General features: G+C 36.0%; 1 protein-coding gene across 10 annotated transcripts in view; it reads right to left on the bottom strand.

Annotated features, from left to right (window-relative positions):
• The window catches only part of LOC110111204 (histone deacetylase 14), a 45,939-nt gene extending 20,237 nt beyond the window's left edge, over positions 1-25,702 (bottom strand). For 9 of the 10 annotated variants that reach the window (XM_028692419.1, XM_020842974.2, XM_028692420.1 and 6 more), the window contains exons 1-6: positions 25,547-25,702; positions 21,261-21,517; positions 15,094-15,168; positions 13,243-13,344; positions 12,548-12,619; positions 7,347-7,403 (exon numbers count right to left, since the gene is read on the bottom strand). In XM_028692419.1, coding sequence (XP_028548252.1) covers positions 7,347-7,403; positions 12,548-12,619; positions 13,243-13,344; positions 15,094-15,168; positions 21,261-21,517; positions 25,547-25,583 — 600 coding nt within the window. In that variant the 5' untranslated portion in view covers positions 25,584-25,702. The remainder of the gene's footprint in view (positions 1-7,346; positions 7,404-12,547; positions 12,620-13,242; positions 13,345-15,093; positions 15,169-21,260; positions 21,518-25,546) is intronic. The other variant, XM_020842976.2, reaches the window with a different exon arrangement.

Here is a 25,702-nt window from a genome sequence, read left to right on the forward strand (position 1 = left end):
AATGTCCGCATTCATGGCTGGAATATCTTTTCACCATGTCCTTGTTAAAGTCGCATTAATCATCCTATTGGACGTTGTAAGAAGAAATCTAGTTAATCCTCGACTATTCAACATGCTTCGACATCTAGCCTAGCTCCTGATGCTCAAACAGAACTTGAATTTTAATTTTATGGAATGGATAGAGCTAATGAGCAGGTAAAAATAAATGCTGTGAATAAATACAACAACAAAAAAATGTAGTATTATTGATAAAAGAGCAAACAAAAAACTTCATTAGAATTAAAATGTTACTGGTGCAATTTTCTATTTATTTATTGAGTTTATTTACATATATTTCCTTCATGTTATGCCAGTGTGTGGGCTCCGAAAATTCGGCCCCGGCCTCCCCGCGCGCTCTTCTTTTTATTCGACGAGGGAGTTTTAACTGATAAGTTCCGGGGTAAATTTTGGAAGGAAGATGGGTTTGTAGATAAGACACTACCGAGATATTTCGCCATCATTTTGTGAGGACTTTATGATCTGAGTTCTGGTTTCCTATAGGCGCAAGCCCCTATAGTTAATTACCCCTCCCGATCACGAGAGAGAACTTTCAATTAAGGCTAGTCGTCAATCAAATACATAGAGATACGTGGTATCTGGCATATAGTAGCAGCATGAGTTTGGATTTGGAAATTTGAAAGGTTTGGATTTGGGAATTTGGGGTTGAAATATTTAGAGAGTTGATATTTAAAATTGGAAATTGCACCATCTTGCACTTGAAGCAGATGGTGGGGGAATGGATGATAGACCCGATAAAGATCCCATGGTTCCGTCATCCCGGGCCATCGTGGTCCCTAGTTTACTTAGTCAGAGAAGATAGTCGACCCAACCTGACAGAAGGATCATTGTCGGCAGCCATGGGTTGCTTTGTCCAAAGGTACCTTGTAAACTTGGGATGGGTATTTGCCTAAGGAGATAAATTTGAATCCACCTTAGCTAACAGAGGGCTTTGTGCCCTATCGATCATATCATATTGATTCATATCTCAAGGATTTGATGCCAATAAGAAGCGTATTGGCGCTGGCCATAACCGATATTTCGTGGTGCCATTTGGTGGCAAAACCACTCAGTTCAGAGGGCCCGGGTCATAACCGTTTATCCTGCGGTGCCATTTGGCGGAAAACCGTCGGTCAGAGGACACGTACCACGTCCTTACTGGCAGGAGACTATTTTGAGAATGGATCTAGTGATATTCTCGACCAGACATTTGGCTCTTTGTGAGCTGAAGTAATTTTTAGATTTGTCCACCTCGGCAAACTGTTGCGGATGGTGGATGAAGTTTGCTTTAAGTGTTTGATAGTTAGATATCAAATTTAAAATATTTTTGGATTTTTGGACTTTTGAGATTTTTTTTGGATTTTTGGATATTTGGAACGGCATTGGAAATATTTGTGAACTCCTCCAGTTGAGATTAGCATTCAACACGACCATCATCAAGGTGTTTGGAGGCATTTCTGTTTTATTGATTGAATCTTGTCAACTATATCGAATTATCGATAGATAATCAGATTTTGTATGCTTTATGCCCTTATTAGTGAATTCAAATTGTTATAGTCCTTGAAGGCCTGATATGAATGTATTAAAACAAATATATCGGTCGTCACAACCTTATATTTGCTTAATGGTTCGAACCCTGTCGACTCCTATAGATCTGTATAGAAGGATCGGGTTCGAACTTGAATTCACTTATCGACCCGCGCAGCATCCCTAGACATCACGTGTACCAATAACACGCTCGTCAGGGCCCATGCGGGTGTTTGGGGGCATTTTGTAATTAAACATTATCTACTCCTTTTTACCTGTTAAGGAGGATCGGGTTTAAATTTAATAACCCGCGCAGCATCCCTATACGTCACGAGTGTACCAATAACACGCTTGTCGGGACCCATGCGGGTGTTGATTGTATACCCTCTTTTAGTATACCTAAGTGTGTACAAACTACAGTGCATGTGCGAGGGTATTTTGGAATCATTTGTAGATGCCTTCTGTCTGCTTGTAGGGAGGTTGCATATCTGGTGGCGTGGCGTAGCAGCTTCTGAATAGAGTTATTCGCTGCTTCGTACAGGCGGATTGTCGTGCACTACTTGTTGCTTTTTTGCAGGTGGATCGTAGTGCACTAACTAATCTCCTGCCTTGGTCGTAGGTGACTGCATGCGTTGTAGTTATCTTTTACTTGCTCACATATAACATGTTACTTACATAGTGAGTTTCCCACAGTGACTCGTGGAAGTTTGCTTTTGATGTGGCCTTTTGATATTTTTCTCGTAGATGACATTCAGTGTGTGTGATGAGTCTTCCACAATGGTCTGAAGGAGCTTGCATTTTGCTGTAATCCTTTTGAATTTTGCTCATAGATGGCACTTGGTGAATATGGCAGGTCTCCTATGATGATTTATAGGAACCTGTGTTTATCATAATTCCTTTTGTATTTGTCCACAAATAGCATATAGTGCATATAGCGGATCTTCTGTGAGGGCTCATATGTATTTGCATTTGCTGCGTATCTTTCCCCTTTATTTGTAGATAAGTTGTTGCATTTATATTAGGAAAGGACCACTTTTATTGCATGACTCCATCATCATTGACTTTGAGTGGATCATTGGATTTGTTGGCATACTAACCTTCTTTAGTCATGAATTAATCATCATTAGCTATGAGCTAACTAATGCCCATCATATTCTTCATAGTTTCCTTCAGTGTATTTCGCTATTGGGCGACTATCTCTTTCACATGATTGATATAAATGTCACAACTGCTCGTCGTTGCTTCAATGTGATCCACTATCCTTGCTTGTCATTTTTCTTGGCACTAGGTGATGCCTTATCTCAAAGGATCTGTTGCACTTATCATAGCTTTTCCATGTGTCCTTATGAGGTGTTTTGCTTATTTAATACACATGGGTAATCTTAATTTTATAAAGATTCGTTACATTCATCATGCACTACTTTCATCATTTGCAAGCATATCATTATGCGAATGGTGAATCATCTACAATTCTCTTGTAGCAAAGTAGGTTAGCTCCATATTCTTTGACATGGGTCATGAGACAAACAATATTTAAACATATGAATTCTTTATCTTCAAAATGACTTCCACGATGAGCTTGGGATTATTTCCTTTCAATTAAATCAATACTATGATTTCTTATTTTTCATTTGAACCCAATATCATGCTCTAACTCATGCCAGATATGAGTTCAAGTTCTAGTTCTTTGTGCAAATTCAATTCAAGTTTGAGCCCGAATCAAGTTCTTCTTGACTGAGTTTGATTCAAAATTAAATTAAAGTTCCATGTTGTCCAAGATTGACTCAAGTTGAATTTTTATAGCCATTGTTGCAAGCCCAAGTTTGTACTAAATCACAATTTACTTAAGTTCAAATCTATGCTTGAGTTCAAGTATAATTCAGGTTCTATATGAACCTCCTTCGTTCGTCGAGTCCCCAGCTATTTTGCAAAGTTCAAGTCCAAACTCATGTTCACTGTGCTTGATTCAAACCTAGTCCAAGTTGTTCGTTTGATTCAAATCTTAAATTATGGTTCATTTAAGTTCCAATTTAGGTTCAAGTTCAATGTGATTTAGTCCAAGTTCTTGTCCTCTGCACCAAGTTCGTTTGAGTTCAATCAAATCCACTTGATTCAAGTCCACAAATCCCAAATGGTTCCAAGTCCTTGCCTTATTTCAGACAAAAATTCGGCAGCCTCCCGGCGTCTCCCCCGTTTAGGGGAAAACCCAAGAGGCCGCCTACCCGCCACATCAATAAAGACGTGCACGGTTGGTGTTGGTGAGACACCGCGGCGGTATTTTTGTTGTTTTTTTTCTCCCACGACGCGCAATAAGGCGTGCATGGGTGTTTTTTTTTTTAAAGGTTTTTGAAAAAGGCTTTTTTTGATTTCCGCCCCCGCTCGGAAAGTACTTTAATGAGCCGACCCCTGCCCCGCGTAGGTGCCGCACCGGGGTCCCATCCCACGCACGCGCACTAGGCGTGCCTTGGGCGGTTTTCGGTTCGCCACGAACATCTGAAGCAAGTTTTTGAGTTTAGAAAAATTTTCTACCTTCGCGGGGTTTGTCGGTGTTGGCCGTGGATCGAGGGCTCACTCGGCCTACCTCGTCGTGGTGTCGCACCGGGGTCCCATCCACCGACGCGCACTAAATGGCGTGCTTGAGGCGGTTTCCCGGTCCGACACGAACGCCGAGGAGGAGAGGAAGGATAGCATATTTTTATTATTTTTTATCATGCGGCTCTTTTAATTAATATAATTATAAAAATAATTAATAACTAATTATTAATTAATTATATTTAGTAAATTAATAATAATTATAATTAATTAATAATTAACTATAATTAATTATAGTTAACTAAATAATTATAATTAGTAATTAACTACTAAATATTAATTAATTATAATTAAGTAATTAATTACAATCATAATTAAATAATAACTAAAATAATTAATAGTAATTAAAATAAATAAATAAATAAACGAAATAATGCTCCCTCCCATTCTCTGGTTTGGCCGGACCTACAGGATTTGGCCGAGAATCGCGTCAGAGGGAGCAGAGTTACCTTTTACTTCCAGCGAGCTCCCGTCGTCTGCTCCGATCGCACAAGAGGGAATGCATCGGAGGATCAAAGTCGGCCAGCCACGAAGGTGCCGGAGAAGGGAGTGAGAGACCAGGGGAGTTGCCTTCACGCGAGCGAGCACCGATCGGTGCTTCCGATCTAACTGTTGTAGCTTCCGATCCTAGAGGGAGGAAAGGTTGTCGAAGGAGGCGAGAGCGAGAGGAAGAGAGATCGGAGGAGCTGAGGTATCGGGAGAGAGAGAGAGAGGTCGTGTGCGTGGGAGAAGAACGGGATCGGAAGAGCGATCGTGTGTGGAGCGAAGTCGGAGAGCCAGCCCCGAATGCTCTGTTTGGCTTGGTATTCAACGACGCTGAAGAGATGCGATCGAGGCGCTACAGAGTCACGGGATACCTGGGAAGCGATCGCGGACGGCGCCGAATCGGCGCAAATCTCGGCAGAATTTGAGGATCTGACGGGTAAGATGTATGTTTGCAGGATTTTTTTTTTTTTTCTTTGTTCTGAGGTCAACACAGTGAAAACTAATAATCATGTTTTACTTATTGTAAGTTATTTCTTTACTCAAAAAATATATATGCAAAAGAATTTCCTAATGATTGTGAGATAAGATAAATTCCAAAATAGTCCTCAGACTATTCATGTGTGGTCAATTTAGTTTCAGAGTATTACATTACTCCAATTTAGTCTATCAACTATACAAATTGATCTAAAATAGTCCCTCATATTATAATTATGATATAAAATTGATCCCAATTTAGTCCCTCGACTTTATAAAATTGATCTCAGTTTCATCCCAAAGGACCATTTTATAGAGCAATTTTGTATAGTCGAGAGACTAAATTGAAATAACGTTATCCTCAGGGACTAAAATGATCATATATGAATAATTAGGGGACTATTTTGAAATTTAACCCATTTTGAGATTATCCAAGGACTACAACGTTCATAGAAAAAATGGTGCCCCATAATAAAACTTAAATAAAAATCGATTAAGAAAAAAGTTTTTTTCTTTTTCACTGCCCTTATATATATAAGAACCAAAAATTTCTCACTAGCAAGTATGGTTTATTATTCTTTAAAAAAATAAAATTCCACGGCCCAAGAAATACGTAATGGCATTTAGAAACTACCAAAATCCAAAGGTCCGTTGAAGGATGACCTAGAAATTTTCTTATTGTAGTAACTTTCACATCATCATTAAATAATAGCATGTAGTGTTATTGATTTGTAACTATTATATGAATGATGGTTAATGAACGAAATGGAGAAAGGAGGAAATTTTTGCAAAATATGCTCCAAATATCCCAAGATAGCTTTTCATATTTAAACTAAAAAAGGAATTGAAGCACCTTTACCCTTAAGCTTGCAATGGTAAGACATGGGTTTAATATGCAAAACCAAGATAAACTAATGTATTATCATTCTAACATGAGAATGAGAGAAATGAATGATAGCAGAAAAAATAATGAAAATCCAATAATAGTTTTGGCTTATATCTTTGATGATGAAGATCCACTGCCTGAGTGGATAAGGATGAGGTAGGAAGAGTGCCAGACTAAAGGGAGAATCAAAGGCAAGATGGTAAGGTTTTGGGCTTGGACTCTCAACAACGAGACACAAAGCTCCAGTAGGCCATTAAACACAGAAGTAGGAAAGTGAAGGGTATGGTCCAACGGCAAAGATGAGAGAGCATTGATAGAGATGGACTTCCAGGTTGGTGTGACGTTGCTAATGTACCTCTACATAGAAATGGAAATGCTTACATATATGGAGATAAATTATCTTATGGGTACAGAAGTGAGTATTGCTTAACTTTAGAGGGAGGGTTTGATGATACTATACAGGACATGTTGGTTATCACATTGGCCTTGAAGCATATGGTGATAAGAAGCATATGGTGGCACCAACACACATTCAAGAAGTATGGAGAGTCATAAGCAACCTAATAAAGGTTTACAAGAGCAACATTCACCATATGAAAATTCAATGACTTCACATTTTCATATGATTGAATACAACTTTATTACAATGAAAACGAAGATCTTTACAATCCACCAACAAACAGCAACTGGTGTGGTTAGTTCTTTTACCAAAAGCAAAAAAAAACAATATCCGGCTACTCATAGTATTACGATCTTGGTGTTATTGTGGTATGCATTTTTTTAAGACTACATTAAATTATCTAATATTTCATATTTTTCAAATTATTTTTAATTTTAAAATCTATAAAAATACTTCTGAATGCAATGTTTCTAACAATACTAAAGAGTTATTTAAAAAAAAATGCAACTGCCCCTAAAGCTGAGGGTTTCAACTGATGAAACAATCAAAATAGGCAAAAGTAGAAATTAACCTGCAGAATTGAAATCGAGTTTTAGAATCTTGCTTCAAGCTGCTCACTTGGCAAGATAGACTTTTTCACTCACCATATTATAGTTGAATCTATTAAAGCAATCTATTTATGTAATATCATATCATCCTCAGTATGATTTGAGAATCAGGAGACAGGAGAGGAAACTATTCAGCTTAATCAACCTGCAGTTATGGCTTTCTAGCACCTACCTCCAAGTACTGTGGAAAAGCTTGTGTTGCTAACCATCTCACATGACAAATAACCTCACATTGTTATGATCTCTCTTTTACCAATAACCACTGTTTCACTACTTCAATTTATGCCCTCTTTTGCCAGACAAGAAAAACATAGAGCCTTCAGAAACCAAAAATTACCACGGAATCAACTAATGAAAGTCCTGCACCCGCGGCAATAAGCGATTCTTGAAAAGTCTGCATCAACAATTATAATATAATAAGTCAGTGCCTCAAAACCAAATTACATTTTAATCCTTTGATTGAACTAAGTATTGTTTTTTTCAAAAATCTATATTCAACAAAATTAAGTGAAAAGGATTCATGAACGAGTAAACAAAACATATCATTATACTTCGTAAGCTGGAAAAAATCTTTCCTCCTGGATTTTTCGACTCTACGAAACATCTACCAGTACATTTACTGTATGAGGCTAGAGTTTGTGGTCAAGTTTAATATCGTTGGATGTATCTATTTGAGATGTATGCCTAAATTTTATTTTGAAAAAAAATGTACTTCTCTTAAATCTTATGAGATGATCCTCAATATTACAGATACTTGAACAAATTAAAAAAATCTATTAAGAACAAAACACACCCAAAAAGATCGATATGTGAAGCCTCTCTAGCACAAGAGACAACCCATTTATGTTTCTACTAAGAACTACATGTAAGAAGTTCAAAAACAAAGATTGGACATAATATTGAAGTTGAGGAATGTCTTCCTCAATCATCATTGCCAATATTTATAACTATGGAAAGTCAAGTGAAAAATGCACAATCAGATATCTAACTGATTTGGAGATTAAGACAACAATATTATACGTGCTACTGAACTGCCCATAAGTTTAGCCTCTATTAGAGTAAGTTTCTCTAATGTATGAAGGCTATACAAATCATGAATGTTTTATTTCTTTCTAATATGCACAGTCCGTGCACATGTTGACACCGCCTCTATAGGATCAAGGGGTGATCGCCTGAGATCTTCAGAGCAAACGCCCGGGCATCTACTATCTTCCCCAGCTTCGTTACATGCGATTCCAGGAACCCAAGCCAATAGGCGGGAAAAGAAAAACAGGGAAATTGAAACAGAACAAAGTCTGAATTCCAGTCAAATATTCACTGCCTTTATTTTCATCAACTCAAGCTATTTATAATGAATCTAATACATTGGGCAAGATAAAATGCTACAAGCAATAAGCTACACATAACTACGTGAGTCATCTTGGCCATACAAACATTAGCTCCTGCGTCACATGTTATTTGTAAGTTCTTTGCCGCCAACAAATACAGAAGTTATTGAGAAAATGATTGTGGATCATTTCCCAACATGGTTCAAAATATAGTCCATACAGTGTTAGATTTTATGATTATTAATAATTTCCATCCACTTAACATCTCCATTGTTTTAGGTACATAGTCCTTGCAATGAGGTTACAAATAAAGGAATGCATGCACTTGCATGCGGACCTATGAAAATAGTTAAAACATGGCTAGTTTTTTTTTGTTCATTGATTTGGAATTCATTTAAGTCATAGAGTGAGAGAAGAAAAATTGAAAATTGTGGTGTTGTATTAAAGGGAATACTCATAAAGAAAATGAAGGTGACTATTATAGTAGTTTTAGAAGAGGTTATTCAACTCAAATATCTAGGGAAGGTGAGAATAAGATATTTTTATTCAACTACAAGTAGTATGATCCTGTCCCAACTAGAGGTACAAGAGTGCATCCCTAGTATGGTATAATAGAACGTCACTTTGCACAAGTACATCATCAGATCACATCAGTCCACTTAGGCCATACCTCTCAAGTACATCATATACACAACATCACATCAGTCCATTTAGGCCCTTATACCTCCCAAGTACATCATATAAACATCTTCACACCACATTAGTCATCTTAGGCCTTTATAACTCCCAAGTATTTCACATATACAGTGTTAGACCCTCATGCCACTCATGCAATTCACATATATAATATCAGGCCCTTATAACTCTCTATGCACAACATAATTCATTTATTAATTCATTCATACCCTTATAGCTCCCTATGATTATTTCACATATCCAATCACATGAATATAGAATTAACAGTACTTCTAATATGCATGAACAATGTCTAACATAATGCAAGAATATGCAAAACTTCAAATGTATGACAAATGCAATAGTGTTTTTGAGGAATGATCTAGGTGCACATTAAACATTTACAAATCATAAAATCATTCATAAGCAACATCTATGGAATCATTTTGAAGCTTTTATTATTTTGTAGTCACATCTATTAGTGTCAGCATACTAAAAAAAATACATATAATTTCATGCAATTAAAAATACTCAGCGAAAAACTTAGTTTTTCCTATTAGCATAACCAGAATGGTCAATTCATACCAAAAGTTATATGGAGGAAAATTTTTTAAACTTTATTTAATTAAATGAATTACCAAAACTCTCACACAAATAACCCAAATTGAAAATTGAGATAAGGTGGCAGTAATCTATCTAGATCGAGAGAATTTTCCCAACTAGCTCAATCGTAAAAAATGTCTCTAAGACCTCCAAAATTCACTTCCTCTCTCTAGTATTCTCTCTCTCTCTCTCTCTCTCTCTCTTTCTCTCTCTCTCTCTCTCTCTCTCTCTCTCTCTCTCTCTCTCTCTCTCTCTCTCTCTAGCAGGCTAAACTTAAAAATGAGGAAATTTATTAAAATGGATTTAGATATTTATAGACCTAAGCCGCAGCACTACCTTCCACAGTGTCACAGTGCTTCCAAGAAGAAATTTTCATGTTCGTAACAAAAAGCTCGGCACCACAACACCACCTCTTCACAAAGCCCCAACGCTATTCTATTTGACACCTAGTCTAACAACGAAGCCGTAGTCACAGTGTTGGAGTGCTCCAAAAAAAAATATTTTAATACCAAAAAGAGAGCTTAGCGCCTTAGCTCTCATAGGAAGAATTTTAAACTTGAAATTTTCTTTTCTAATTTAAACTATAATTTCATTTCATGATTAAATTAAACATAACAAAAATTCTAAACATTTAAAGAAATTTAATAAATGTTGAATAAACTTGAAATTGTTGCCAACTTCAATTAAGGCCATCATTATATGTGCAATCATTACAATAACAACCTGGGAGGGAGAAACTATAGGATTTTAATCGCGTTCCTTATCAATCCCCCCAACATTCTCTTTAAGTGTAAGATGATAAATTTCAAGTTCAATACTAAATTCGTTGCTATTCTATGCTCGATAATTAGTACCTATCTAACGTGTAAGATCTCAAAACTGCAGAAGAAGATGAAGAGGACGAACTGGAAGGCCTTCATTTCTTTGGCCCTATTTCAATTACTTGGAATCGCGGAAGCTAATCGAAGCTCAATCATAGTCATTTGCATCGATTGGAAGACGAAGAAGGTGCTCGACGTATTTCGAGTTGCTTGGAAGTCGAAAGAGGGGGAGTCGTTCGTCGTTTGGCTTCACGGGAGATGAAAGGGTGGGTCATTTCGACCCTATAAATCGCGAAGAGGGAGAGTTGAGGGAGACTGAAAGAGCGAGAGCATGAGCTTGGAAGAGAAAAGTGGGCAAACATGCTAGGGCTTGAGGGAAATTTAAGGAGTAAAATGTAAGTTTTCCTATTTATTAAAATTTTATCTAAATCTAGATTATAATTTAGATTTATTAGATTAAAATGATTAATGTTAATATATGCATATATTTAGTTAAGATAGATATGCTTGCATGTGCATGTTAACTGATGGAGCATACCCCTTTATGGTACTGGCTAGGGACAATATACCCATGCACGTAAATAAAAAAGAATATGAAAAAAGAAAAGAAAATAGAAAATGTGTACCTTTATTGGTATAATTTTAGCCGGTGGCTCCTATGACAATCGTACTAATTACGAGAAAGGATAAAGATATAATATATACATAACATTGATAGACATGTTTGAAAGGAATTTAAATAGAATTAATTTATATTTGAAAATGAGCATGCATATTATTTCAAAGACTTTATTAATGTAATTTAGAAGCATGATTTACTCAGTGAGTTCTTTATAACTCACTTTTATTTTTAATAATATTCACAGGTATTATTTGATTAACTTAAAATGAGTAGAAGATATATAAGATAATATATATTGTATGTGCGATGATCCGAAAGAAAGGTATTTATATTATTTTTTTATTTTAAATGTTATGAGGTTTCAGTGGCTCTTTATATTTATTAGAAATAGTTAGTTAGTAGTTGAAATTTTAATTAATCATCACACCTTCTGTTCACACCTCGTTAATTGGAGTCTCTAGGCTGGGTCGTGACATAATGACTGGCCTTAATCAAAAGTGCACTCTCATCACCGGAGGTGCTAATTAGCCATATAGGTTTATGCCTACAAGAAACTTGAACTCAGATCTTAAAATCCTCATGAAATGAGGGAGAAATCTCTGAATATTGTCTTATGTTAAAATTAATCTGCCTTTTGAGAATTTGACTCATAACATCCATTAAAATCTCCTGAATACAAAGAGGCTAAGGAGTGAATTTTTAGAGCTGGCACATAGTTGATCATAATATTATACAACATGATCATACCATGCATGTAAATGTGAATAGACATTTTAAAAAAGAGAAACTAGAAAGTGGATGGATCAACACTTTATATGTGCTAGCAGGAAATCAACCAGCCTAACCATATGTGCAAACGTTCTCCCCAAAGGACTCTAGAAGCCCACGTTCAAAAATACTGTCAACAAACTTCGAATGCATAACAATCAGTTTGAGGGGAATTGTTGAAGGATCGTGAGACCTATAAGTCAACAAATCTTAGTAGGGATCCTTGAGCAAGCAGATTAAAGGATCTAACTGTTGGATTGATTCTCTTATAGCCCTCAGGTTTTGATGAATGCATGTGCTCAAGAATCCCTACATATGTCTTCTTTTCCTATTCTAGCCATAGAACTCTCTTGTGGATTTTTTTAAAATAGCTTTGATTTCTTTTCATTATAAGCCTTTTAGAGAAATTTATAAAAACTTCAACACTTTGTGTAGAATTAACCAATAAAATTCAAAATAATTTTTTCTACCTTTCTAACTTTCTATAAAACACAAAGCCAATATGATCTGGCTATTATTAGTGAGTTTTTCTATTTGGCTATCTTCTTTATTTCTTAGAGCCTTGGTCTTGAACTAGCACTGGATTCTTCTTCTGTTTCCAAAAATATGCACAGGGACAGGCATAAATTTGCAATTAGTTAAGGCTTAAAATTCAGCTAGGTACATGTACAAAGTTAAAATAAAACATATTATTAAAAAGAGACTGATGCTTGAAGATTACTGTTTCAGTTGCATACGTTGGTCCTGATCCATCAATGAAAATAATTCCTTCATCAGTGGCCCTTGACATAGCCTACTAGAAAAAAAAAGGGTCTCAGTGAGACTCATTGTCAAGCGAGAATTTAAACATTTGAATTTGAAACTGATAAAGCTGTTTTAATAACAGGAAAAAAGGATTATGGTTTTATCAAGAAAAGAATTGGGAATAAGAATTCAAAGAAGAAATTCATTGGATAAAAAAGGCATGACAGTAAATTTCTTGAGTAATGTAATTGCTTTGATTCAAATCAAAAACTATCACAATGACCAGCTTCCCACATTAGAATTGGTTAGTATGAGAAAATCTAAGAGAATTATATTGATCTCACTTGATTAAGATTACAAGTGACATGAAATGCATCTGTACATAGAGAAAAAACAATTGAAATTCAAGTAAAAGGACAACAAAAGAAAAAGGTAGAATTGAATGGCTTCAGCGTCTCCTGGAAAAACAGAAACACCTGCAGCACTGACAATATTATATTATCAGTTGGTTGCAACTGCATCCTTACCGTATAATGATGAGACAAAGAAGGGCATATTTCTATTAGGTACTTAATTCATGGGCAATGTTGTTAAATCAGAATAAAGCAAGAAAGAAGAACTTAACAAAACATTACCTCCAATAGAAACAACGAATCAAAATGCAGCTGTTACCTTCTCAAGTCCCGCTACATAGGCCCTTGCATGCACACGTGCAATATCATCCACAGAAGCAGGCGGGAAATTTTGCATTTCGAACACTTCTAAACCACGATACTGAAGTAAAAAAATTCAATGTTTTAAAAAATTATAATCATTCTTAAATTATTTGATAAAGTTTCTTTAGGGAAAGAAGTAAAAAAATTATGTTCAATGCATAATAACTTCTTGTTCGATAATCAATTGAAAATTTTAATTGAGCTTGAGAAAGATGTTCTCAAGGTTGAAAGTATCTCCATGAAAGGATTTCCAAATTTAGGATCTTAAATTACTAAATAGCTAGTAATCTTTTCATATATATATATATAATGATCCATTAACTCTTTATAAAGGACCAAAATAATCTCAAACTATAATAAATGACCATTTTGGTCCCTCAAATTCTTAAAAAAGAATCAAAATAATTTCATTCCTTTTTAATGAGCTGGCGGATCAAAATAGTCATTTAATATAATTGAGTTTATTTTGATTTTTCATAAAGAGTCAAGCAACTATTTTGGTGATTCTCTCTCGCTCTGTGTGTGTGCATATATTCCTCCCAAATTTCTTTTCTGCTGATAGATTTACATAGCCTTCGAGCTCAAGATCACTCTAATGATTCCGCCTTCCACTTCCTCTTTCGCTTTTGCCTCCGGTTCCGCTTTCGTGATTCCACCTTCTGCCTAGTTGACCCGCTCGAGCTGCTCAACGATTCAATGAGTAGAGCAGCAACTCAATTGAACTTAGGCTCGACTATTGAACAAGCTCATAAATCTACTTGAGCTCAAAATTCGAAAAGCTCGCCTCATAAGCTAGTTATCAAGTCGAGTTCGAACAAGTTGAGAATCGGATTGACTCGTTTACACCATTAAGAAACTATTTTACATTAAATTAAAGAAAACTAAATAACTTTGAAAACTCCTTATATAAATTGATATGTATATATAAAGAAAAATGAAATAAATAAAATGAATTACAACTTGGAATGGAAAGTATTGAAATGGAAAAGGTATATGCATGGCTTGCATGCAAATACAAAAGTTCACTCTCTAATGGTACTGACTAGGGACCATGCACAATAAATGGAAAATGAAAAATAGAATTAATTACCTTCTGAGTATAAAATTTAGATAGTACTCCTAGAATAAAAGGAGCTATTAAAAGAATAAAATTTAAAAGAAATAGAAATCAAGAAGAACGTTTTATCAATTAAAAATTTATAGCACTAAAATCTATATTAAATATTTATACGTATGTTAAATAAAAAGTTTGATAATTTAATATAACTACTGAGTTTTTTAATTAAAACTCAACCCATTAAATTGAAAATTTCAGAAATCCCTTGTTGATTAAATAGCTAATCGAGAAGGTTTTATGTACAAAAAGATATGGCCAACTGAAAAAAAAAAAAGTAACAACTATTTTATTATGTGTTTAGCTTGTAATTTATTTTAAAGGCTTTCGGTTAAAGTTGGATATTTAGTTATTGAGTAATTTTTGTTAAAAGAATTATGAAATCCTTTCAATCATTTGTTTCCACCTTGTTAGTTCAAAACTCCAAGTTAGACCGTGACACCTAGATCTAAGGTGAGAACCACCGAAAGATAATAACTCAGACCTAATCTAATAAAATGCATTAGACTTATGAACTTGAAATCCCTATTGCGTATCCATCAATGCATGCATTTCAACACGCTTTGCGGTTTGAAAGTATCAACTTAGAGATGTTGCAATAAAGTGTCACAATAAAATAGGATTTTCCTGGCTAGGCTGATGTATGGTTTGCTTATAAAGACAGAAGATAGATATTTTGCTCTTTCTCCTTACCTTGGATGTGAGCTCAAACGCCTCAAGAGCATTAACAATTGCAGGAACCCTTAAATTGGATTCAGGATGATTTTCCTGTTTCAGAAACCAAAAATAATGTCATTCTAAAATTTTAGAAGTTAAACTTGGCAAATAAAAACTACTCAGAAACCTTAGCAGCTCTATAGAAAATGAAAAAACTTGGTAAATAAAAATATCAGCAGCTTAATGTCGAGAAAAGACAAAAAATGACAGGTAAAAACTACAGGATGCATTCAAATACATTTTAAAACCAACAAATGTTTCTTACAGGTAGATCAAAAGAACAATGGAATTATATTTAGAATCAGGAGACAAGAAATGAGGTATATTGTAATTCCTTGCTTTAATTAATACTCTATTTTCCTTCATAAATAATCATGATTTTACAATTCTAAATTACTGCTTCTTTATTAGCACATTTAAAAAGAAAGAACCAGCTCTGCGGAAATAGATAAATGCCAATAACTATTAATGAAAATTCTTTAAATGGTTAGGTATTAAGAATTTAAAATTTCTTAAACGAATACTTTGATCCTTTAGTTAAAATTATTCAACATACTACGTTAAGGGCTTATTTGGTCGCTTGAAGTTTGAAAACATATTTTGAAAAAAAGTGATTTTTGTCAAGACCATCATTTGGCAGGAAGTAGTTAGAAATATAAAATGGTTTCAAATGTCACAAATTTACAAAAGTGGTGACTTTATCGTCACATTCGAAATGAAAGAAAATGAAATCAACATTTCAAAATATATGTTTTTAAACTCCAAGCAACCAAACGAGTCTTAAAAAGAAATTTGATGGTAGATTAGTAACATAATTTACATGATTATTGAACCAGTGTAGAATTTAGACTGATTAATATGGGTGGGCTACATTGATGATGCAAAGTTTGTGATTTAGGTCTGAATTATTTGTTATTGATTATACAACCATCATAGGTGGGCCACATAGATTATGTAAAGTTTGTGGTTTAGATTTTAATAATTTGTTATCTGAATATCTTCTAACAATTTGTTATTTGATACCCTAAATTTGTTATAAAAAAATATCTAAACCCTAAACACCTAAAAGAGAACCCAGCAAGCGGAAAGGAGTTTTCCACTTTAACTAGCAAAAGAAGAAAATTAGCATTGAACACATTATAATGCCTTCTTTCTACCAGGCATAATGCCCAGCTTGTTGTAGGGCAGTTTGATCACCAATGCAATAATTGTTCCCCTCCGCAATAGTAAAGCACCATCATTCCTTTGTATTTATTGGCTATGCTTGCAATCCTGGATGGCTCATGAACCTTCAGCCCTTTCCTAGGGGTGTTAGATTTATCAAGACAAAAAATTGCTCCAAAATTGGATTGGCTTTTAGCTTATATCAAATTCCGACTAATGAGCCAAGCACAGCTCAGATAGAACATAAATTGAGCAGAAGCTGGATTGAATTGAGCTAGCTCGAGATCAAATTAAAATGTATATGCAATGTATGAACACATATACAAATTGTAAAATCCGAAGTTGGTTAGGTATGTGCCACTATTGGTTAATTTTTAAAATACCACAAAATCTCAACTTTTCCGAAAATCATTAATAAGCATGTCATTGTGTTCTACTGGTCGAATAGAATAAATTGTTGCATAGAAGTGTATGTTAATTTGCAATGAGGTGGAAGTTATTGAATTAAATCTCAACTGAATAAATTCCTGAAGTTAAAACAATCCAATACTGTTCCAATATAAAAATTACTGTAGCTGGGCAGGTTTTTGGGTGGCTATGGGCACTATGGGTGGAATGCAGTGGCGGAGAGCAGGGTTAATTAAGTAATTTAAATATTTCTCTCTAATTATCAAGAGGGATAATTAACCATAAAGGTTTACTAGTATGAGAAACGTGAAATTTGATCATAAAATCCTCACAAAATAAGGGAAAAATCTCTAGACAGTATCTTATATTCAATCTAATCTGTGTTGAAAATTTGACCCTGAAATACTTAAACTCACTCACTAGAGGTCGGGCCATGAATTTCAAAGCTCACAAAGATCTACCAGACAAATATCAATTGAACAATTCGTAAAAGCTAATTTTTTCCAAACTGATCAAATTGATGCAAAATCCCCAACACCCCCCAACAAAAACTTACGGCTATTTGCACTTTTGCTGGATTGTTAAATGTCGTGACTTGCATTTATAACTTCCTTCAAATCAATTGATTTAGTATAGCCTGGATCAGTCTTTTTGAATCCTCGTTTTACTATTTTGTCTGATCTTTTCATAGCTCTGGTTCTGACATTGTAGCAAGGGATCCTAAAGATTGTTGCTTCGTTATCTTGCAATGTAGTTGGATTCAAGACCTTGCTAATCTTTTACTCTAGCACTACAGCAATTCAGAATTTACTGAAATTGGGATCTGAGGCTTTTATTATAGTATCTATTATAGGATTTTTTTTTCCTTATATTTGAGGAAACTATCGATTTGGGTCTTCGTGTGATTATAAAAGGGACGAAGAAACATGCAAAAAATAATTGCATAATGGAATTTCAATTTTCTCTTAAACTTCGATGTGCTAGTTGGATCAAAATTCTAAGAGTGCGGCTCAAGTGTTGATTGACAACTTTCGGGAAAAACTTCCTACTTGTACAAGCATGAAGCCTAAATCTTCCATTTGGTGTCTTCTGTTCTTAGTACTTTTATTTACATAATTTATGATTGATTTGCATGTGATTTGACATCATCAAATCTATTACATTATGAATTTTTTTATGCTGTGCAAACTTTTATTTGATGTGTGATTTTTCTATTGATAACTTTTATTGCGAAGTAAATTTTTACTGATCCTAAATCATCATTTGATGAGAATTTTTCACATATTTTTTTTTATAGTTAATTTTTATGTTTATTAAAACGGATGAATTCTGCCTAAACTAAAGTTCGTGGACTACAAATTTTATCTTTATGTGTGATTTTGGGCATCTCATCCTAAATTTGCATTTAAAAATCCTAAAAGCTAAGAGGTCCTGCATTACTCATACCCAATTAATGTAGCTCAATAATTACGCATGAGTAGCCATGCACTGAACATCTGTTAGATCGGTCCAACTGGTCCACGCGGGACCGGCCCAGGCAAAACCGAGGCGGAACGTCCGCCTCTTTCGGAAGCCGACCGCACCACAAGCGCCAACCAGCTGATTTAGGAAGGATTTTTTAGGGATTTGGGAGGAAAATCTGAATGTATGGACTATTTAGGGTTTCCTTTTGATTTGTCTGCATTAAATGCTTTGTTTCCCTAAGGTTAGGGCATCTTGAATTTGGTTGAAATTTGAGATCTCTTAGATTTAGGTTTTCTTTGGGCTCTAGCGGTGTCTAGAGATTTAGGAGAGATCGATCCTCCTCTCGAATAGAGGATCAAGTGTATCTTGCTATTTTTCGTTTCGCTTTCATCAAGTAATACAAACTATCTATTGTTTTTGTGATTTTGTGCGGATTTTTGTAAAGAATTCTCGCTGTTTTTAGAAGATTGATAGGAAATACTTGCGATCTACAAGTGTTTCCTATCAAATTGGTATCAGAGCACGTCGATCGAAGGGAACCAATGGCTGGAAGGAAAGTGAAAGTTTTGGATGGAGAACTTGGGCAACTCAAAGCAGATTTTGAGGAAAAGATGACTGATTTTCAAAGTCAAATTGCATCCATCAATGAAAAGATGGAGGAAAAGTTCGCCGGGGTGGAAGACATGTTGAAGAAATTGCTTGAAGCCAAAACCAAACCGGTCACAACGGAAGCAAATGAAACTACCGGCGGCCATGAAAGAGATGGGAACCCTAACATGTCTAGGGGAAGAGAAAAGCCAGAAGTGGAGATCTTAGAGGGAGAAGACGGAATGCCTCCTCTAGAACCACTTTCTAGGGAGAAGATGAGCATTGGCTACGCAAGAAGGGGTGCTGAATTTGTAAGGAGAGGGGATGATTTTGATCGTCTGGGTACTGATTTTGAAAGAAAAAGAGGGGATTTTGATGAATGGTTTGGGTATGATCGCCGGAGGGAAGATCATGACAATTGGGGAGCACCTCCGCTTCGAGGAATGGGAGGATATGTAGGATTTAGGGGAAACGTGTGTGACCAGAGGGTGAGGAAACTGAAGATGTCAATCTTTGAGGGGGATGATGCATACAGGTGGATCTACAAAGTAGAAAGATATTTCGTCGTTAATGGGCTGACAGAGGAGAGATTGACGGTGGCGGGCATATGTATAGAAGGGAAGGCTTTGTCTCGGTATCAGTGGAGGTACATGCGACGACACATATAGAGTTGGAGAGAGTTCAAGAATTGTTTGGTAGAACGTTTTCGAACTGGCAGGGGATGAGACTTCTACGAGTAGTTCTTCGCCTTTACACAGGAGGGTTCAATGACTGAGTACCGGGAGAGATTTGAGTACCTTGTTAACCGATTGGACCGCCTTTCTGAGACAGTGCTAGAGGAAAACCTCATGAAGGGATTGACCCCAAAGATCCGAGCAGCGGTTAGAGTAATGAGGCCTCGTGACTTGGGAGAGGCTATGGAGCTAGCTCAATTGGTAAAAGATCAGAGGCACCTGGAGGGAGAGATGGGAGGCAGCAACTCAGGAGGATCATACCATATGACTGCCACCTTATTGAAATCCAAGGAGCCAACACCAGAGACTCTTCGAGGGACTTCGAAGGAAAAGACTGCAAAAGAAAGACTTGGGGACAACTTCAAGAAGCTCACAAAGACAGAATTATAGGAGAAGAGGGCGAAGTGGCTCTGTTTCAGATGTGACGAGAGGTATACGCCGAGGCACAGGTGTAAGGACCGAACTCTTCAAGTTTTTACCGTTTCTGATGAAGGAATGGAGGGTGTCGTCTTTCCACCTTGCGGACAAGGTGAATCTTTGGGAGAGTAGTATTGTTAAACCGGTCCAACCGATCCACGCAGGATCGCCCAGGCGAAATTGAGGTGGAACGTCCGCCTCCTTCGGTAGCCAACCGCACCACAAGCGCCAACCAGCTGATTTAGGAAGGATTTTTGAAGGATTTGGTAGGGAAATTTGAATGTATGGACTGTGTAGGGATTTCCTTTTGATTTGTATGCATTAAATACTTTGTTTTCCAAGGGTTAGGGCATCTTGAATTTGGCTGAAATTTGAGATCTCTTAGATTTAGGTTTCCTTTGGACTTTAGCGGCATCTAGAGATTTGGGAGAGATCGATCCTCCTCTCGAATAGAGGATCAAGTGCATCTTGCTATTTTCCGTTTCGCTTTCATCAAGTAATACAAATTATCTACTGTTTTTGTGATTTTGTGCGGATTTTTGTGAAGAATTCTCGTTGTTTTTAGAAGATTGATAGGAAATACTTGTGATCTACAAGTGTTTCCTATCAACATCCAAGGGGAACAATCAAAAATCATGTGGCAAGCATAACACTCAAAAAGCAGCTTGTTGCAAATAGAAAAGGCCCCAATATTTTAATGTATCATGGTTTAGAACTACCTCACTAGCATGATGTTCTACTTGCAGTGAACCTAAATGCAATGACTGGAGAACGTTGACATGCAAGACGTGACAACAGGAGTCGTGTCACTAAATCTCTTACCGGTTTTGGAGAGATAAGGGATTTTATGCTCGTATGAAGGCTGTTACCATCTCCTTAATACAGGTACCAAGCAATCATAAATCTTATTCAACGTTAAAAGCATAAATGTTCAGAAAACCTCTCCAATTCAAAATAAAGATATCTTCATTTAAATTAAAAAATTGCGTACTGTCAATAAGGTAAAACATTGTTCAAGTAGGAAATAAAAGAAGTTGGCTTTATAAGTATCTACAAGGAGTTCCTTCAACCCTCAATAAAACATATTCAACATCTCATATGCCTTCCGTAATATTTAAATATGTCAGCATACTGATTTAGCAATGACTGGATTCAAGAAGTTATGATAATAATCAATAATGTTTATCACTATCAAATAAATTTAGAATAGGATGTGCAATATAGCATAGCACTTTCCAAAAAATTAAGCTGCATTACAATTTTTGCATGAATGCGAAGGTGTGTAGCCAAAGCAAGACTTTCTTAATATAACATGATCTCTGTAAATATCCACAACGTTACACAGGACAGTAAGAATCAATAACTTACCTTATTATGGCCCATGGAAGGAGCTACAGAGTAAAGGATACGTGCATCATGTGGTGGAATATTAGAGAAACTCAATTCCATTCCATGAGCATTTGAAGCAGAAACTGTAGCACTGTCACCCTTTGCAGAACATCTCAAATTAAACCTCAAAAGTTGGTCAAAACTTCTCCTCGTAGCAGCCGCCTTTTCTTTTAAATTCAGTTTACAAATATTCTTTATCTTTATATATCTTGGCACAATGCATGAAATCAAGTGCTCTGCAACCAAAGGATAAGAAAAAAACAAACAAAAATATGACTGTCAACGGAAGGTAGCAGCCCATTCAGCAAGTGAATCTTATCAAGCGACTTGGAAAAGCCAGGACACTTTATGAAAATAGGCATCACCGAGTGCAGAAGCTATTTGAAGGACCTAAACATGATTTTAATTTGATATTGCCCCGAAAAATAGCTCCAAATACTTTCAACAGTCAACGTGATAAATAATTTGATATGACCATTAAAAATAGTTCCAAATAATTCCAAAAGTCCAATCGAGGACATCAGGATTCATACCAGATATTCTTTGCGTAAAAAGGGATGAATACGATGATGGTCCGAGCTCCTACACTACCATATTGCATCAAAATCTGTATCAAACTACCTTCAACATAATGAAGCAAATGTCAATATACACCAATATCAAGGCTCCGGCATAAATCTAGTCATCCAATTCAAATCATCATCAACAATAAACTTAAAGCAATCAATTTGGATGAGGTCATCCAATTTAGATCTCCAACTGTGCCATATTATTAGGACCTAAGATCTCTATCAATCCATTTAATGGTGCAATATGAATCTGAAGTAAGAGGGGACAAATAAAGCTTACCCAAAACTTAGAGAGGGCAAAGCTTACATAACTAACATAAAAAAATAATGATTTATGATGAAAGTTCTATATTATACATAATTATAAGAGGTTTTTCTTCAAACGGGCAGCGGTTGTGCCTAACCCCTCCGGCCCTCCCTAGTTCTACAACTGAATTCATCCATCATTGCTAGCAGAGTGGTGATCCAACATATATATCAAAGGCAATGTGGTACTCATTACCCTTAGATCGATCATGATAAAAATAACCTCAATCAATGAGGCATTTCAACCCAATATAGATTTCAAAGGCAATCTTGTCGGCCTATCCACTAAATCAAAAGTCAAGATACCAAATTTCCCTTCATTGAAGCACTTATAAATACCTTCTAAGGGACCAAGGTAAATGGTTATACTCTAAGCTATCACTCTTTCATCCTAAAGGAAAAAATTGTGCATAATTGGTTCCAGCTCTTGATTTCCTTCATAACCCAGTCACTAACTCAAGAATGGGAAGATCTTCACAAAGAAAAAAAAAATCCTCAAGTTGACCTGCTGACTTTTTTATCTTAGTTGATCGTGTGAAGGATATGGGTATTAAGCTTAAGATAATTCATCTACAGAAATTCTATTAGCATTTAAGATCATTTTGGCCTTGCAACAATGTAGCGTTCACTATAGGTAAGGACATCCCACTATCACAAACAAAACTAATGCCATCAGCATGCATCTATGCATAAGGATTGAATATGCCTTCTCAAGATCTACAAAGATCGGACCTCTCATCTTCAGAAACATCAACCCTCCGATCATATTTCAACAATCATAAACTCAAAGGATATCTAAATCCTCCACCAACTACTAAAAGGCAATGAAGGAAGGTTTTCTCATACGAGAAGCATCCAATAATGATGCCATATGCTCTAACTATTCTATCACCAACCTCAAAACGATAATGAAAATACAGTTTAATTTCTCTCACGTCTTCATGCAAATCCATGCTCGCTCCATAGATGGCACATTGCTTGCACCTCTTTATATACTTTCCATTCCTACTTTTTGTTGGTTTTATCGCTTGCACCTCTTCAGCAATTCCACCACTTGTCCCTCAAATGACACCACCTCATACATCTATTCATCCAACTTCGACGCCATCTACTTAAAAGCGTTGTCACCTACTCATTTTCTTGCATCTTTGACACTTGTTCCTATGATAATTTTGTCATATGCACCTCTCTATGAGCTGCAATGCCCACTCAACTAGATTTTTTCCATTACCTCATGCAACTTCGAGACCCACTTCTTAGTCGATACGTTGCTTAGCTACATTACTTCATGTAGCTTCACATTTCGTTCCTTGGTCATGTTGCTACCACCTACAACTTTTTTGTTGCTCCAAAACTGACTAAAACATGTATACTGCTTCTTCCAGCATTCCAATCTTTCATAATCGATTGTGTCACCAACAATTCCACAGCATTATCCTCAAGTGACCATGTTGCTTGCATTGTTTCATGTGGCTTCACAGCTAGCTCCTTAGTGGGTAATGTCACTTGCATTACTTTATGAAACTTTGATGCATGCTCCTTAACTAGCTAAGTCATTTGCACCCATACATGATGCCGTAATATTTGCTTCTCAATAGGTTTCATCACCTACACTCTTTCATGCAGCATCATAACTTAAGTCAGCTAAGATTCCCACACTTTACATGTAGACATGGAGTTCGCTCCCCAACTGTCTAATGCATATGCACAATTGCATGAAGCTCAAGCATTTTCTTCTCAATTATTCACATCACCTCCACTCCTTCAAACAGCTTCATCACTCAAGTCAGCCACATTGCCCACACCTTACATGCTGCTGTGGAGTTCATTCCTCAGTAAGTCGCATCACCTACACTATTTCATGCAGCTTCATTGCCTAAGTTGACCACATTGCCCAGGCCTTTATATGTGGTTGCAGTCTTCAATCCTCAACTAATTATGTCACTTGTACTATTCACTGTGACTTCTTAAATTAGGTCAGCCTATCACTTATACCTCTATATATAACTTTGTTGTCTACTCTTTTGGTCATATAACCAACTATTTCATCAATGCTACATTCTTAGTCAAGAAGACTTCGTCAATAAGTCATCCTACCAAGAGTGCCTCATTCAAAAAAAATCCAAGAAAGAGGATTTTAAAGAATATTGATATCTTAAAAATATTTCCATCTAAAGATCAACTTTGATACTTTTATGAAGTTATCAAACTACGAAGAATTGGGGGTAAACCAAGAAAAAATCCTTTTACACAATGGAATTTCAAGAACATCAATGCAATCTCCCCTCACATTAATTGTTCTACAATGATTAGCTTAAGGTCTCAATTAGACTTCAATCCCAATGGGGTATGCATGTGATATCAAAATTGCGGTTACAATAAAAAGGGATATTGATCAAACCAACATATCCTCGAAGCCTATTATATATCAAATAAATACCGCAAAGAATTTTCAAGATTGTAAAATATTTTGTAATGACCCCTCTATATTTTATAGTGCCCACAAACTTCAACGAATATTGTCACTTCCAATGTGCTTGAAAGGAGCAAGAAAGGTGGAATTCATAGACTTCACTGTGCTTGAAGCAGCATCGTGCAACCCAAGTGCCAATAATAATCATGGAGAGCAAAGGACAAAGGCTCAAGCTTTTCTTAAAAGCAACACAACACTTTAAAAACATCCAAAATGCGCAAGTATCGTATATATCTGCTCAAAGTATCAAAATTCCCTTCGTTTAAATGCCTATAAATATCCACAAAAAGGCAAGGTAAAAGACCCGTCTGAGCTCTAATTCTTTCATCCCAAATAAAAAACTCTAATTAATTTATTCAACTTTTATTTGCTTTCAAACTCAGTCACTGACTTGTGCACTGAAGGATTTTCTTGGGAACAAAGTCACCTGCTAATCTTTTTATTAAAGTTGATCGTAGGGTATACAGTTCAGGAAGATCCGTCTACTCAAACTCAGCTTTGAAGATACGACATGCAGTAGAACTCAATTTCTGCTATCAAGAAGCATTTGCTTAAAAGTTACTTTACCTAATCATATCGACAAGAAAACCTAATTGCAAGCATATAACTTTCGTTCAAGATTATGACCAAATATTAGGCCAAGAAGAAGCCATTTTAGATATCTATAACAATTCAAAAGCTCGGCTGCACAAGATTCTGCCAATAAAGTATAAACAACTTGAACACAAATGGGCATTTCAACAAAGGAGGAATGCATGTCCTCGATCACTTGAAAGGTAATACAACTATCTGAGAAATCGCAGACGAAATCTACCAGTTCATTAAGACAAAGGAGTTCTGCATTAGTTCACTCGAATTCTTAATGCCGGTTTTTTTCCGTATGTTCATTTTTTTAAAGAGTTTAGGGCTGTTATTACCTGAAAGTGCTGACGAAGGAAGAGCCCGGAGCTCCATCGGAGGAGCTTCTGCCTTCCTCCAAGGCCGCAAAGTTTTGCTCGCAAGGAACGACCACTCGGCTTTCCATCTTATTTCGTGAAGTCATCCAGTGGCTCCCAACAATGAGTGGTCACAAG

This window comes from Dendrobium catenatum, unplaced genomic scaffold (genome assembly GCF_001605985.2).
Source record: "Dendrobium catenatum unplaced genomic scaffold, ASM160598v2 original_scaffold_197822, whole genome shotgun sequence".
NCBI lineage: Eukaryota > Viridiplantae > Streptophyta > Magnoliopsida > Asparagales > Orchidaceae > Dendrobium > Dendrobium catenatum.